The sequence below is a fragment of the Arvicanthis niloticus genome, chromosome 20 (assembly GCF_011762505.2).
Source record: "Arvicanthis niloticus isolate mArvNil1 chromosome 20, mArvNil1.pat.X, whole genome shotgun sequence".
NCBI classification, from domain to species: Eukaryota; Metazoa; Chordata; class Mammalia; order Rodentia; family Muridae; genus Arvicanthis; species Arvicanthis niloticus.
Window position 1 is genome coordinate 49,101,041 of NC_047677.1, and position 16,495 is coordinate 49,117,535.

Consider the following 16,495-nt stretch of genomic DNA (forward strand, 5'->3'; position numbering starts at 1 on the left):
ACTGCCTCCCTCCTCACGTGCCCTCCGTCTGACCTGACAACTGCCTCCCTCCTCACGTGCCCTCCGTCTGACCTGCTGACCCCAGGCTGGTGCTCTCCCACTGTGCTCGACCCCCATCCTTTTTTGGCTTTTATTTTTAGACCAATGTAGAAGACAGTGAGTTTCATATACGTGGTCATCTGCATTACTGTCACCCATATTTGCCCTGTCTCTATCACTCTCTCCAGCCCTTGGGTTTTTGAGATGAGGATCTTACAGTGTAGCCCAGACTGGTCTTGAATTCCTGCATCTCCCACCAGCCTCCCAAATCCCGAGACTACAGGTGTGATTTCGAAGTCCAGCACAAAAAGAAACATTTTTAACACCCCACCAGTCCCGCATCAATGCCTCTTCTGGCCACCCTCTCCCGAGACCACTACACCCCCAGCTCAAAACTGCAAGTCTTTTATCCTCTCTCTCAGAACTAACATTTCTTTACTTTCTTTCTTTTAAAACAATTTGATATAGACTCTCTCTGTGTAGCCTTGGCTGACCTGGAACTCACTATGTAGGCCAGGCTGGCCCCCAGTTTACAGAGATCGGCCCGCACAGGTGTGCACTACCATGCTGGCTCAACCTTCTTTAATAGATAACCCAGTACACTTCTTCTCTGTCTAGTTTTCTTGTTTTTGTTTGTTTGTTTGTTTGTTTTCGAGACAGGGTTCCTCTGCATAGCCCTGTCTGTCTGTCCTGGAACTCACTCTGTAGACCAGGCTGGCATCGAACTCAGAAATCCACCTGCCTCTGCCTCCCAAGTGCTGGGATTAAAGGCGTGCGCCACCACCGCCCGGCTCTGTCTCACTTTCTTAATTGATTAATAGACACTCACAGCATCGCACTTAATACTACATGAACTGTAGTTTATGTGGTGCAAATAAACCACAGTTAATTTAATGACTCTGCTGATATGTGACACCTTGGTAGTCCCACAGGGGCTGTCGTGGCCGGTTCTGCTGTCTTGTTAAATTTCTATGAGTCACAGTAGGCACATCAGCTCTGCATATGTCCAACTTACTCCATCATATATGTTCTGTCTGTTTCCCATAAATGCTCGTACCATCTGGGCCTTCCAGCATCTTCCCCTCCTGGCTGTTGACTCTTCTGTCTCAGCTACTACTCCTGCTAGACTTCTAGCCCAGACACTGTCCGTGGTCCTAGCCCTGACCTTGGTCCTGTTCTTGACTCTGGCCTTCGTGGTAGCCCCAAGCTTAGATTGGACTTTACAATCATCATTAAAGTCAATAAATATTTACAGAGCATGTAGATGCACTGTATAGAGCATCGATAATAACAGAAGTGGTAATGTAACAAGGAGCTCCGGAGGCAAGAAAGCAGGAGTCTCACCCTTTGCCCACAAGACCACAAATCGTCACAGTACAAGCCAGAACTGTATGGAGTGTTTCATGTATCCTTGGGGGGTTGGGTGGAGGATGGCCTGGTCAAGAAGGCTTCTCTGGGTGATATCAGATTGAAACCAGAAGGATGAATGGAGAGCAAGCATGCGCTACAGGGAGGAAACTATATATACAGAGGTTGGGGATTAGTGAGGAACATGGAGAGTGACGTGTTTGATAAAGTAATAAATGAAGTGCTTAATCCCTCGTTGGGGGATGGGTGGTGAGGTGGCTCAGTGGGTAAAGGCACTGACTTCCAAGGCTGATGACCAAGTTTTGTCCCCAGCACCTGAGCAGTGGAAGGACAGGTGACTGCTATATTGGACATCACCTGCTTCAAAGGTGAAAGAGGTGGCCAGCTTACTAATTTTGTGGAACACTGAGTAAGATGAAGGCAGATATCTTCTAGATTGTTGTGGGAGACCACGGTGGGAGTTGTTTGGTCATTTTGAAGGTGGTGGGGATTGCAGCATTCGTGCAGAATAGGGAAATAGGAACAGAAAATGTAGCAAAGCGTGGAGGTGGCTGGAGTCTTGTGATGCTGGACAAGGATTTGTTCTCAGTCACCGGGTTTGACTTTCAGACAGTGCTCTGTGTGTGTGGACTGTACATACATCTGCTCCGCCCTCACCTGGACCAAGAACGTCCCAGAATCTTCCACCTCCTTCCAGCCTGTAGTATCCCTATCTGTAATCCCATATTATCTCGTAAGAGCAAAATTCAGCTCTGCCTGTTTGTGTACCCACAAGTAACGTCATCTGAAATATCATCTTTCTGCGTCTGGCTTCCTTTGCTTGGCACATGCATGGGATCCATCTCTGTCCTGTGTGAAAAAGAGGAAGGTGGTTTTGTTGTTGTTTGTTTTGTAATATTCTGTCTCTGCCATCATTGATCCAGTCTAGTTGGGTTTCAGTAAATGTTAATAAACCCCTGTGAACGGCCAGTAGTGCATGGTGGGGTGAGCCTGTCATTCCAAAATGTGGGAGGTTGCAGCGGGAGGGTCAGAACTTCAAGATCAGCCCAGACTACATAGTAAGACCCTTTATCAAAGTGACGGCAGAAAAAGGAAAGAAAAGAAAACCCCAGCTCAGTGGTTAGGGACGACTGCTGCTCCTGCAGAGGACTCAGATTGGCTTGTTTGCTGTTGTTTAGTGAGAGACTTGGATTCAGTCTTATTTAGCTGTGTTGTATGTGCGTGCACAGTTGATCCCCTAGAGCTGGGGTTACGGGTGGTTGTGAGCTGCCCAGCCTAGATGCTGGGAACCTAAGTTAGATCCTCTGTAAGAGCAGCGCACACTCCCAACCTCTGAGCTATCTTCCCATCCCCGGGAGTTTTTATGTATGTACACATTCATGTGCATCCATGTAAACTCTGAGGTCAGAGTTCGACACTGGGTGTCTTCTTCTGTTCGCTCCACCTTATCCTTTGAGACAGGGTTTCTGAACCTGGAGCTCACCCATTGGGCTAGACTTGCTGTCCTGCCTCCAGCTCCTGGGAAATGGGCTTACGGGCATGCACGTAGCACCTGGCTTTCACACGGAGGCCTTCACATGCTCACAACTACGTTACCAGTGGATGCATCACCCCAGCCTCTGCTTCAGATATTCATAGTCTCTCTCTCTCTCTCTCTCTCTCTCTCTCTCTATCTCTCTCTCTCTCTTTCTCTCTCTCTCTCTCATTTACCTAACACATCATTTTCTCCCAGCCTGCTATGGAGTGTCTTATTTTCTTACTGATGTCATTTGATGAGCAGATGTTTTCGATTCTTGAGCTTGACCTGCAGCCCCCAGGGTGGAGTCCTTGCCCAGCATAGTCCATCCCCAGCACAGAGGAAGTCTGTCCGAGAGAGGCTATCAGTTCACTATGGGAGCCGTTGCTTTCCCTTTTGTGTTTAGGACCATGATCAATCTCACAGAAGTTTCTGCATTTGCATATAAAGTAGAGACCGACTCTTCCCCCCACCCCCACCCTGGGGGGATCTTCAATCAGTGCAACAGTGTTTACTTATTTGATTTAGTTACTGTTTGATGTTTATGTGTATGAGTGTTTTGCCTGAATGTCTGTGCACCACGTGTGCAGTACCTCCTGAGGTCAGAAGAGGGCATCAGATCCTCTGGAACTGGACTAATAGTGGGTTGGGAGACGCCAGGTGGGTGCCGCGAACTGAACCAGAGTCCCCTACAAGAGCATTAAATGCTCCTAAGACCCTAACCATCTCTCCAACTCCACCCTTCTCTTTTTAATTTCCATAGTATCTTAGTTGTTGATCAACTGACCCCACACACAGGTCATTTTTTTGAATCCTAGTCTACTCAGTCCACTGTAAGTCCCCAGTATTGAAAGCCTTGGTAGTTGACAGTTCTGAGGGAGGGTTGTAGCTCAACCGCTTCAGGCTTACCCCTGGCTGGCTTACAAATAAACGAGACACAGACTGTGGGTTCCCAGGGGGTTACCCCTCATCTAGTGTTCTAACTGCTGGTCTGGCTACCTCCCTAGCCGAGTACCCCAGATACTTGCTGTTTCTCCTGGCCACGTGTTCATCCTCCATCTCCCCTCATGGCGGCTTCTGTCTCTCCTCATGGTAGCTTCCATCTCTCCTCTCTGGGTCTCATTTGTTTGTAAACTAGTCAGGGATAAGTCTAAGGTGGTCGCACTACAGAGGGGTCTGGATTTTAATGAGAGACATTGGAGCTCATAAAAATAAATTAGAGGCAATAAGCTTGGAGCCCTTTTCTTCCAATTGGGTTGCCACATCCATCTCTGATATGAGAGTTTGTGCCTACTTTTATTGTAACTTGTTATGCCACATTTGATTTATATCCCTGGGATGTGTATTCTCTTCTGAAGGGAAACAGAAGAGGAGTGGAGGGCAGGGAGGCTGTGGGTGGGATGAAATGTATGAGAGAAGAATTTTTTAAAAATTAAAAGACAAGATGGGTGTGGTGGTGCATACCTTTGATCCTAGCACTCAAGAGGCAGGGGCAGAGGGATCTTTGATTTTGAGGCCAGCCTGGTCTACAGAGTGAGTTCCAGGACAGCCAGGACTACACAGAGAAACCCTGTCTCGAAAAACCAAAAACCAACCAAAGAAACAAACAAAAAAGTGAAGGAGGAACCAAGCACAGTAGTGTCTGCTGGTCATCCTGGCTTTGAAGAAGTAGAGACAGGAGGATCAAGTGTTCAAGGCTGTCCTTGGCTGCATAGTGGATTTGAGGCCAGCCTGAGCTATGGGAGACCTGCATTAAAAAAGAGGAGGAGGAAGAAGAGGATGAAGAGGAAAAAGAAGAGGAGGAAGAGGAGGAGGAAGAAGAGGAGGAGGAAGAAGAGGAGGAGGAGAAAAAGGAGGAAGAGAAGGAGGAGGAGGAGGGGGGAGGAGGGGAAGGGAGAGAAAGGAATGGGAAGAATCCTGCCCCTATAGGAGTCTGGCTGGCTGGGCACTGGGGAGCTGGTCCTGGTGTTTGGGGAAGGCTGCAGCCTCCATATTCATCTGCCAGACTCCCTTGGCACAGATGTGTTGGCATCTACTTTATCTATGCTAAGTACTTCATGCTAAGTGCATGCAGCAGAGCCAGGTCACACGAGGTGTCTGTTCTCATGGAATGCTAAGTGCAGTGCAGACTGTGAGCAGGCCCCTGTGATCGGGAGGGTGGGGACAAGCTGCTCCGCCCAACATGAGGACGGCCTGAGTTATGCCAAGTCAGCCCAGAAATGTAAGGGGTCAGCTTGCAGCAGTCAAAAAAGAGCATTCTGGACAGAGGGGACAAAGCACAGAGGGCCTTAGGGTAGTGTCTGTGGAGCAAACAGAAGACCAGTGTGGATGGCATAGGATGGGTGAACCGGTTACATAGGGAAGACGGTGAGCAGATGACATCAGAGACACAGACCAGATCTGCCCAGAGAAGCCCTTTAGGTTTGGATTTTCATCCCTGTGTGAGTTGAGTTTGTTGCTAGTAGGTGTTCTGTTGATGTGCGCTGGAGATGAGGGGACCGATTCTGACCGCTTGCTGAGTCAGCTCTCACGCATGTTCTCCTTCCCTCCCCCACCCCCCACAGCCTCCTGAACCATGGCAGCTCAGTGCACCCTGTCTATTCTGACGGTCCTGTTTTTGCTGACGGTCCTGGTGTTGCTCGGCTCAACCAGAGCGGGCCCTTTCTCTCCTCGGTCCAATGTGACACTCCCGGCACCACGGCCCCCTCCCCAGCCGGGTGGCCCGTCCTCTCAACTGTATGAGCATACTGTGGAAGATGGAGAGAAGCAGGTGGTGTTCACTCATCGTATTAACCTGCCGCCGTCAGCTGGCTGTGGCTGTCCCCCGGGCTCTGAACCCCCGGTGCCTGCTTCAGAGGTGCAGGCCCTGAGGGTCCGGCTGGAGGTCCTGGAGGAGCTGGTAAGGGGCCTTAAGGAACACTGCTCAGGAGCGTGCTGTCCCACAGCGGCCCAGGCTGGCACAGGTGAGCCGCTGACGGGGTGGGCTAGGGTGAGCAACAGAGGGGAGAAGAGGGTGGGGATGGGAGAGCTGCTATGCAACTAGGAGCTAAAATGACCTTCTGAAAATAGGCTGTCCCATCGGGTACTTACAGGGGCTGGGTCTCACTTCTGCTTATTGCTCCAGGCCAGACAGACGTGCGCAGTCTCTGCAGCCTCCATGGTGTCTTTGACCTGAGCCGCTGCGCCTGTTCCTGTGAGCCTGGCTGGGGTGGACCCACCTGCTCAGACCCTACGGACACAAAGACGCCCACCTCGTCGCCGCCCTCAGCCTCCAGGGCCTGTCCCGAAGACTGCAACGACCAGGGCCGCTGCGTGCGAGGACGCTGCGTGTGCTTCCCCGGCTACAGTGGCCCCAGCTGTAGCTGGCCCTCTTGCCCTGGAGATTGTCAGGGGCGCGGGCGCTGCGTGCAGGGTGTGTGCGTGTGTCGCGCGGGCTTCTCGGGCCCTGACTGCAGCCAGCGCTCCTGCCCTCGCAACTGCAATCAGAGAGGACGTTGCGAGGAAGGACGCTGCGTGTGTGACCCCGGCTATTCCGGTGAGGACTGTGGGGTGCGGAGCTGTCCCAGGGGCTGCAACCAAAGGGGCCGCTGCGAGAATGGCCGCTGCGTGTGCAACCCCGGTTACACTGGAGAGGACTGCGGGGTGCGGAGCTGTCCCAGGGGCTGCAGCCAGAGGGGTCGTTGCGAGGACGGCCGCTGCGTGTGCGATCCAGGCTATAGCGGCGAAGACTGCAGCGTGAGGAGCTGCCGGTGGGACTGTGGCGACGGAGGGCGCTGCGTGGACGGCCGCTGCGTGTGCTGGCCCGGGTACTCGGGCGAAGACTGTAGCACGCGGACGTGCCCGCGTGACTGCCGTGGCCGGGGCCGCTGCGAGGACGGGGAATGTATCTGTGACGCAGGCTACAGTGGAGACGACTGCGGTGTGAGGAGCTGCCCCGGGGACTGTAACCAAAGGGGCCATTGTGAGGATGGCCGCTGTGTGTGCTGGCCCGGGTATACCGGAGCGGACTGCAGCACGCGCGCTTGCCCACGGGACTGCAGGGGCCGTGGGCGCTGCGAAAATGGCGTGTGCGTGTGCCACGCGGGCTACAGCGGCGAGGACTGCGGTGTGCGCAGCTGTCCCGGGGACTGTCGCGGCCGTGGGAGCTGTGAGAACGGCCGCTGCGTGTGCTGGCCCGGGTACACAGGCCGAGACTGTGGCACGCGTGCCTGCCCCGGTGATTGTCGTGGGCGCGGCCGCTGCATGGACGGCCGCTGCGTGTGCAATCCGGGCTTCACTGGCGAGGACTGCGGGAGCCGTCGTTGCCCTGGGGACTGTCGCGGACACGGCCATTGCGAGAACGGCGTGTGCGTGTGTGCTGTGGGCTACTCCGGCATCGACTGCAGCACGCGCAGCTGTCCCAGCGGCTGCAGAGGACGCGGCCGGTGCCTGGACGGGCTCTGCGTGTGCGATGAAGGCTACTCCGGTGAGGACTGTGGCATAAGACGGTGTCCGCGAGACTGCAGCCAGCGCGGCTTGTGCCAGGATGGCGTGTGCGTGTGCCACGCGGGCTACGCGGGTGAAGACTGCAGCATTCGCACCTGCCCGGCCGATTGTCACCGGCGTGGCCGTTGTGAGGACGGGCGCTGTGTGTGCAACCCAGGCTACACTGGGCCTGCATGTGCCACCCGCACCTGCCCAGCTGATTGTCGTGGCCGTGGGCGCTGTGTGCAGGGAGTATGCGTTTGCTACGCTGGCTACAGTGGGGAAGACTGTGGGCAGGAAGAGCCACCTGCCAGTGCTTGCCCTGGGGGCTGTGGGCCACGGGAACTGTGCCAAGACGGACAATGCGTGTGTGTTGAGGGCTTTCGAGGCCCAGACTGTGCCATCCAGACGTGTCCAGGTGACTGCCGCGGCAGGGGAGAGTGTATCCAGGGCAAATGTGTCTGCCAAGATGGCTACGCTGGGGACGACTGCGGGGAAGGTGAGACAGGAGCCTTCTCCAATACTCTGGGGCAGGAGCAGGGGGTCTGATAGCAGGAGCCCGAGGCCTAGGGACCTAGAGGAAGAATGGAGGGAGTTGTTCCCTGCACAATGAGGGAGGGGTCAGTCAGAAGAACCCTCGACCACGAAGGGTAGTGGAACCACAATATGTGCCAGTGGAAAGTCTGACACCTGTGTTTGGGCAGTGGGAGCAAATATGTGCCCCTCGTGTGGCCCTGAGTGACAGAGGAGCCACGGGGATGCTTGGCTAATCAGCTTGTCCTGTTCCATTCTGGGCAGAGATACCAGCCATCCAGAACATGAGGATGCATCTTCTAGAGGAGACAACAGTTCGGACAGAGTGGACACGGGCTCCGGGTCCCGTGGATGCCTATGAAATCCAGTTTATCCCCATGGTGAGGGGGGATGGGCAGCATTGGGGTGAGGGGGAGAGGGAGGGGGAGGAGGAGGGGAGGGGGAGGGGGAGGAGGAGAGGGAGGAGGAGGGGGAGGGGAGGGGGAAGGGGGAAGGGGGAGGAGGAGGGGGAGGGGAAAGGGGGAGGAGGAGGGGGAGGGGAGGGGGAAGGGGGAAGGGGGAGGGAGGGGAGGGCTTGTATCGTGCAAGAAGTCACACTCATGAGACTCCAGATGACCGGCACCCAAGTCTGCTCCAAATGCCTTCTTACTGCAGCCCAGCCTGGCACAGAGGCCTCATCACTGGTCTGTGCCAGCTGGGGGTTGATGGTAATGGTGAGCTCACTACCCCTGGCTGCTCAGAGTTAGATTGTTTGTTTGTTTGATAGATTTATTTTATTTATATGTGAGTACACTGTATCTGTCTTCAGACACACCAGAAGAGGGCATCAGATCCCATTACAGATGGTTGTGAGCCCCATGTGGTTGCTGGGAATTGAACTCAGGACCTCTAGAAGAGCAGTCAGTGCTCTTAGCCACTGAGCCATCTCTCCAGCCCTGCTGTTAGGTTTTTTTTTCCAGCCTACGTCAGCCCCCCATTCTGCACCCACTATTTGCCTTGGCTGGGCACCAGCGTTGGGGTACATGGTACTGTTCTTGCTTCCTGTGCTTGGGGCACTCAGCCGCCATCTCGTTCTTCTCAGGCAAGCCCCAGCCTCTCCCTCAGGCTTTGTTCTATGACTCTTTATTGATCTATGCCTCTGCCTTTCGGTACATACCCCCCAAAAGACATCTTCTGTTTCTACACATGAACCTGCACTGAACACAAACTGTCCGTGGTTTTGATCATGGTTTGTTTATCTTTTTATTGTAAATCTCACAGAAGCCCAAAGCAAAACATTTAAAAAATTACAGACAAGCATGCCTGCCTTTAATCCCAGCACTCGAGAGGCAGAGGTGTGCAGATCTCTGAGTTTGAGGGTAGCCTGTTCTACATAACTAGTTCTAGGACAAGCCAGGGCTATGCAAAGAAACTCTGTCTCGCAAACAAACAAACACCCCAAAACAAATAACACTCCCTCCAGAAAAAAAAAACAAGAAAAAAAAAAGACAAAAAAAAATAGATAAGCAAAAAGGATGGAGAGACTGAAGGGGAGAAAGGAAGGAGGGAGGGAGGGAGGAAAGAAGAGAGAGGGAGGGAGAGAGGGATGGAGAGGGGAGGAAAGAGCAGAGAAGGAGGGAGGGAAGGAGAGAGGGAAGGAGGGAAGACAGAGAGGGAGGGAAGGTGGCCAGCCTCACTCAGCCTGCTATCCCTTTAGTCTCTATGTAGGTTTGCCTTAGGCTCTGTTTAATGTTACTGTTCTTGGTTTAGGCCAAGCTGTCTGGGCCGTAGCAATAACTCTGAGTTCGTGAACTTGTTTTCCCAGCCTGCCACCTTCTCCCAGCATTCCTCTGCCTCTAAGTTGCATGAGGATAAAGCTGTGGCCTCTCCCTGGGGACCGCCCTGACACAGTCTGTCATCACCTGTCCTTTCTCCCACTGCTCGGTCATCTGACCTTTCCTACACCATCCCGCAAACAGTGGGCAAGACCACACTTGTAACTCTAGACAGACACACTCCCTGGCCCTAGACCCTCAGTGCTGGGGAAGAGGGCAAAGTGCCAAGGTGTTGGCTGCCATCCTTACCCCAGGGCAGGTCCCACGGGACGGTCTCCAGCTGTATCCTAAGCCCCAGTCCCTACTTGGTGGTACAACCAAGATAGCCCCCCTTCTCCTGTTTAAAATTTTTATATAAAAATAATTTAATCGGGAGACAAGAATTTGGCAAGTGGAGAAGAGAAAACTGGTAGCTGGCCCTGTGACAGGAAAACAAGTGTGCTAACACTAACACTTTCTGAAGTGCTCTTCCACTCCCGGGGTTCGCCTACACTATTTACATAGCTCTAATCGAGAGGGTGGGACTTCAGAAGGAATTTTCCTATGAACCTTCAGGGGAAGGAGAAATAAAATAAACAGTTGAGATAAGAGAAGCCCTCAGGCACGGTTGTCTCCCGCTCCAAACATACACAGCCCCATCTTTGGGTGATGTTGAGGGGTGTGGCAGCTTTTGCCTTTGCTCTGAACAGGGTGGTGTAGGGTGTTGTGCGCCAGGCCACGCCCCACCCCCACTCCCACCTGCACCTCTGCTCTAGGATGGGACCCTTCCAGGTCCTGTGTGAGGCTGTGTGTTAGTCAGACACCCAGCTCATGCTCAGACCTCAGCTCTGCTTTGTTAGCTCTGTGGTGACTCCTGGTGGGCCAGAGGCTTCCCACATGGAGCCTACTCTACAGTTCACTGTCATGCCCCACCTTCTCCCTCTAAGCCTGGCGCTCCCTCCTTTCTGCCAGTTTCCCCCCTCCCCTTCCCCAGAAACACTTCTCTCTCAGAACCAGACTCTGCTCTTCCTGGCCAAGTGCACACTTTTCAGAACTTAGGACTAGCTCCCCCTCCTGTGTTACAGTGTAGATTGTCACAGTGACTCGGGCGCTCTCAAATGCTTCTTCCACCTCAAGAACCGAGTGAGGGCTGTGGAGGCAGGGGGCAGGGGAAGGAATCCACTGGGACAAAAGATCATGCTCATGGCCTCAAGCTCCAACTGCCCCCTCTCTTCTACAAGATGTGAAAGAGTCTGTGACCCAAGGGACCTGAACACTGAATTAGATAGAGACCCTTGGGTGTTCCTTGTCGGAATGTCTTCTGCAGCCTGGAAATGGGCTATACCAAGTGCTCACTGGAACACAGACCTAGGCCTTGGAAGCCTTTTTCTTGGGTCTCTTGTGAGAGAGAAGATGGAAACAAGGTTCCTGCTGGGTACCATCCAAGCTGGACTTTGCCTGTGGGGCCACGAGGCTGATGTTGAGAATCAAGTTAAAGGTTGCCAGTAACAATCGGTGAGGAGGTCAAACTTTACCGGGGAGCAGTGCCAGCCGCCAGCATCAGGCCAGACCGACTGCTTCACACGGACATGATGGGGCTGGGCAGCATGGGTGAGGCTGGCAGGGGGACTTCCAAGGCTCTGCTATCGAGCATGTCGTGGGAGGAACTGAGACATAGAGGTCGATACAAAGAAAGAATTCAGGATGATGTCGAGGTGAAAGATCTAGACTTTGTGGGCATACAATAGGAGAGACTGATTGGAAGTGATGTCCAGGCAGGCTCCAGGAGGTGGGAGGGTGTCCTATGTGCTGCGAAAAGGCCGCCCCAAGGCCTCGAAGAGAGGACGGGACTCTCCGTACCCGGGGGAACTTTTCTACCCAGAAAACAGTGACAGAACTTTCATCCTCACCCAAAAATCTCCACGTGGCTTCTCATCTGGCTTTGTACTTTGGTATTTACTATGCTTTCTTGGGTTAGGACAGTTCCTTTCACATTTTCCAGTTCCATCTGGCTGAATGGAGGTGTCCCTAACCATGGCCAACATAGCTAGGCAGGACAGAGTGTGCTCAACAGAGGCTGCCCTTGCTAAGCAGCCCCAGGAGATGTAGGGCTGTCAGATGCTCACAAGCACCCCGCCCCGCCCACACCTCGCCAGCAGCTGGGCCTCTAGGAGCCTGCAGGGCCACCCCACATAACACAGCCCCCACCCCCGAGGAGAGCTAATGTTCTTGTGGGCATTTACCACACTTCGAGACTGGGAAGGGAGAGGTCACCTTTTGGCTACTAGGTTATGCCCAACCCAGGGAAAGGGAGGATATCTTTATTCTTTCAGTCTCCGGCACACGGCATGGTGCCAGGTGTAATAGCACTCGGGAAATGTACTAATGGAGCTTTGAGCAGGTGAGCCTTGATTTAAGGGGTACACAAGGCCGCTGAAGAGACAATGTCTAAGGGGATACCCAAGTCACACACAGACAGCCCTGCTCTCATTGGAAGAGCCAGCCAAGCAAGCGTGGGGAGAATGGGGATGCAGGACATCTCTGCTGTGCCCCCTCTGTTCTGAAAGATCATGTTTAGGAATCTGGGCTCACCAAGGGAATCAGAGGGACCCTGGGTGGAAATCTGGCAAACGAACAGGGATTGCCCATGAGAGGGGAGCCTGGGGACACACGGCAGCACTCTCTCTGGTTTCTTATATTTTTAAAGATTTATATCCCAGTGTAGTGGTGTACGCCTGTAAACCCAGAACTTGGGAAGCAGAGGTAGAGGCAGACAGATATCTGTGAGTTCGAGGCCAGCCTGGTCTACAGAATGAGTTCTAGGCCAGCCAGGGCTACATAGTGAGACTCTGTCTCAAAAAAACAAAGCAAAGCAAACCAATAACGACAAAAGATTTATTTTGTGTGTGTATGTACAAATGCATATATATACACATGTGTGTCTAGGTGTCCAATGAGGATAGAAAATGGCATCAGATCCCCTGGTGCTGGAGTCACAGGCAGTTGTGAGCAACCCGAGTGGGTGCTGGAAACTCAACTCAGGAGGTAGCAGTCACCTTCATCATAGTCCTGTCATCATCAACTTCGTAGTTGCTGCTGCTGCTGCTGCTGCTCCTCCTCCTCTTCTTCCTCTTCTGTTTTTGTTTTGCTTCTGTTTTTCAAGAGAGGGTCTCTCTGTGTAGCCCTGGCTGTCCCAGAACTCACTCTGTAGACCAGGCTGGCCCCAGACTCAGAGATCCACCTGCCTCTGCCTCCCACGTACTGGGATTAAAGATGTAAGCCATCACACCCAGCTTGGCCCCAGCTTTCTTAAGAAAATTATTTTATGTATAATGGTGTGTCTGTGTGTGTTTGTGTGCGGGTGTGGGGACGTGAGTACAGGCACCCAAGGAGTCCAGTGGTGGGAGCTAGAGTTACACGTGGTTAAGAGCTGCCCCACGTGGGTGCTGGGAGCTTAGTTCCTCTGCAAGAGCAGTAAGCCACCGCTGCAGCTCAGTCTTCCTGTTGTGCACCCCGATGTGACAGGCTCCTCCTGAGTCCCCATCTGTCATTGACTGAGCTGACAGACATAAACCACGGAGAAGAGCCGCTGGCCAGAGCGAGCGTCTAGTCTTGGCTCTCCTGCTTGTACAGAGAGAGGGTCAAGTCCCACACAGTTCTATGCCGACACCATTTAGAATGGTTGAAAGGAGACTGAGGAGCAAGGAACCGAGTGCCCAGCTCTGACACATCTGGAACTCTCTTGCAGACCGAGGGGGCAAGTCCACCATTCACAGCTCGGGTGCCCAGCTCTGCCTCAGCCTATGACCAGCGAGGACTGGCGCCTGGTCAGGACTACCAGGTCACTGTTCGCGCTCTCCGAGGGACCAGCTGGGGTCCTCCTGCCTCTAAGACAATCACTACCAGTGAGTCCTGGGCCTGCGGGGGGCAAGATTTCTGGATTTGACAGGCAGCAGGGAATCGGCTTCGGGTGGGGTCTGTACCAAAGCAGAGCAAAGAGGATTCTCTACTGAGCCCTCTTCTGTCTGACCCCACTAGTGATCGATGGTCCTCAGGACCTCCGAGTGGTAGCTGTGACCCCGACCACGCTGGATCTCAGCTGGCTGCGTCCCCAGGCTGAGCTGGACCGATTTGTGGTGTCCTATGTCAGTGCTGGCAACCAAAGGGTGCGGCTGGAAGTTCCCCCCGAGGCAGACAGGACTCAGCTAACCGACCTGATGCCAGGCGTGGAGTATGTGGTGACTGTCACTGCAGAAAGAGGCCACGCTGTCAGCTACCCAGCTTCTATCAGGGCAAATACAGGTATGGTGGTCCTGGCATTCCAAGTGTTAGGGAAGAGCCTGGTTTCTGAGACTGGGGGTCCTTTCCTTGGGCACCCAGGCTGGAGGGTTAGAGATGGTTGTGGCGATCCCAGAACACCTGCTGCAGCCTTGCTCTGTTCTGAAGGCACCCGGGACACAGCCCTTAGGTGCTTGGAGTCCTATAGGAAGCTCGCAGGTAGGTTAGACTGTGGGAGGGTCCGCCCCTGGGAGGGAAGCAGTATACAGAAGATGCTGAGATCCACCCAGGGAATGCAGCTCTTATCCTGATTTAGGTACTGAGTGGACAGTTTGATGCGGGCACTAGAGCAAGTCATAGGTCATGGTCCTGCTGACTTTTGGACTGGGGTGGTCTGGGTTGGGTCTCATAGCAGTGATTTCCCACCAACACTCAAGGTTTCTTAACAGACACCCAGATGGATCTTTCTTTGCTTTTCCTGGGACAAGGCGACACCCTCTAAGGCGTAGCTCACACTTTCGTTCCCGTTTCCTGTTCTCTCCCTCAGATAAACGCCCCACCTGCTGGCTTTTTTTCTTTCTAGGGCACCAACAGTGGCAGGCTTGGAAGGCAAAGGAGTGGGTGGGGCTTGGGGACACTAATTTCTCTTTCTAGGTGGGACTGGGGCTCAGGGAAGAGGCCTCATCCCCGAGTGGGGGAACAGAGCGGTGGGGGAACCTGACACTGACCTGCTGTCCCCTCCCCCTTTCTCGCTTGGCAGCACCAGGCCACTACAGTTACCCGGAGGTGCATCCCCCAGCCCCGCCCCCCAACCCCCGTCCCGGTCCTCTGCGGCCCTCCCAGCCCTTGCCGCCCCCAGAGAGGGGTGAGAAGGAGTGGCATCTCCGGCCGAGACTGTCCCAGCTTCCCCGACGGCCGTGGGGTAACCTGACGACTGAACTGGGCCGCTTCCGCGGCACAGTACAGGACCTGGAGCGTCACTTGCGAACCCATGGCTACCCACTGCGTGCCAACCAGACTTATGCGTCGGTGGCGCGCCACATTCATGAATTCTTGAAGCGCCATCAAACAGCAGGTGCCCCAGCATCCCAGCCACGTCATCCCCACCCCACCACTAGTCCCACCCAAAGCACCAGGAAGCGGGACTCGGACCAGGGTGCTGTGGGCCCAGCATCGGATAGTGCACACCCGGTGACTGCAGCGCGCCACCCGAAACCCGAGGTGCTGGGCAGTGCAGCCGACGGCTCGCTGATTGTGTCCCTGGACGGGCTCCGGGGTCAGTTCGAGCGCGTGGTGTTGCGCTGGCGGCCACTGCCACCGGCCGAGGGCCCCAGCGGGGAGCTGACTGTGGATGGTTCAGAACGCACTGTCCGCTTGCCCAACCTCAGGCCCGGCACTACTTACCACGTGGAGGTCCATGGGGTACGGGCAGGGCAGACTTCCAAGTCCTATGCCTTCATCACCACCACCACCACCACCACAGGTAGTGTGGGCGGGGCCTTGGGCTGCCCACCCCCTGTCCAGCATCACCTGCCTTCAGGGATTGTACCTGCTTATTTCTGCTACCTCACCGCTTAGGCCTCCACCCCTCACCATGCCCGTCCACCTCCCAGTTTACCTGGCCCAGGCTGCAGGATACTACCGCAGAAAGCTGCTCACCACTGTCACAAAAACCTACCTGATCCCAGGGTCCTGGCATCCTCCTGAGGATAATCAAAGCCAAATAGACCCAGCTTGTGGAGTTCCCTGGCTCACACCTGGGGTCCCAAGCTCCGTGACAATGCCTGCTACTGCCAGGCAAGTCTAGCATCTTGACATAGAGACACAATAATTGTCTGCAAAGTTCATACTCAAGAACCTTGCACTTGAGTTTGGTTTTTTTCTAACTGAAAAAAAAAAAAAAAAAAAACCAAAAAACACAAAAAGGACAATCTCATAATGTTTAGAGCAAGTTTAGAGTTTTGCTTATGGCTGCACTCGGAGCTGACCTGCAGTTAGGATGCCTCTGTGCAGGCAGTGGAAGGCTGAGTTTCGGTGGCTGCAGTTTCGGTGGGTGGGATCGAAACCAGAGTTTCCCACTCTGACTCACTGTGGCGATGGTGCCTGATGCCTGTGGTCTGTGGTTATTTCCCACAAGTTGGCTTTGACCTTGACGGGATGCAGCAGAAAGGCTTGAGGGGTGGCCTTGAAAGCCATCGGGGCCGCATAGGGACGGTGGGAGGTGAAACCATGGGGTTTCCTGAACCGCTTTCCCAGACTTGGCTCCCCTCCAGCTGGTTTCTCCCACAGGACTGATGCCTGGCCCAGGGACAGGGTGCTTTGTGGCTGCAGGGTCGGGGTGGACCTGTTCTTCCTCCATAGGGCCCAGATGCCACAGGAATTGGACCTCCGTCCACCCTCACACCCTGTTTACGCTCCACCCTTTTCCTCCTAACAACACAGCTCCCTCCTTTCTTCCAGGCTTCTCACTTCAGCACTAATGGAAGGTGGAGAGATTCCAGTG

The 16,495-nt window shown here is 54.2% G+C and overlaps 1 protein-coding gene across 4 annotated transcripts in view; it reads left to right on the forward strand.

The window, feature by feature from the left end:
* Tnxb (tenascin XB) overlaps positions 1 to 16,495 on the forward strand; it is a 59,504-nt gene that overhangs the window by 3,240 nt on the left and 39,769 nt on the right. For 2 of the 4 annotated variants that reach the window (XM_076916713.1, XM_076916715.1), the window contains exons 2-7: positions 5,488 to 5,886; positions 6,048 to 7,886; positions 8,186 to 8,301; positions 13,463 to 13,619; positions 13,753 to 14,016; positions 14,753 to 15,475. In XM_076916713.1, the coding sequence (XP_076772828.1) occupies positions 5,499 to 5,886; positions 6,048 to 7,886; positions 8,186 to 8,301; positions 13,463 to 13,619; positions 13,753 to 14,016; positions 14,753 to 15,475 (3,487 nt within the window). In that variant the 5' untranslated portion in view covers positions 5,488 to 5,498. Of the gene's footprint in view, positions 1 to 5,214; positions 5,365 to 5,487; positions 5,887 to 6,047; positions 7,887 to 8,185; positions 8,302 to 13,462; positions 13,620 to 13,752; positions 14,017 to 14,752; positions 15,476 to 16,495 lie in introns of those variants that run through there. The other 2 variants (XM_076916714.1, XM_076916717.1) reach the window with 2 other exon arrangements.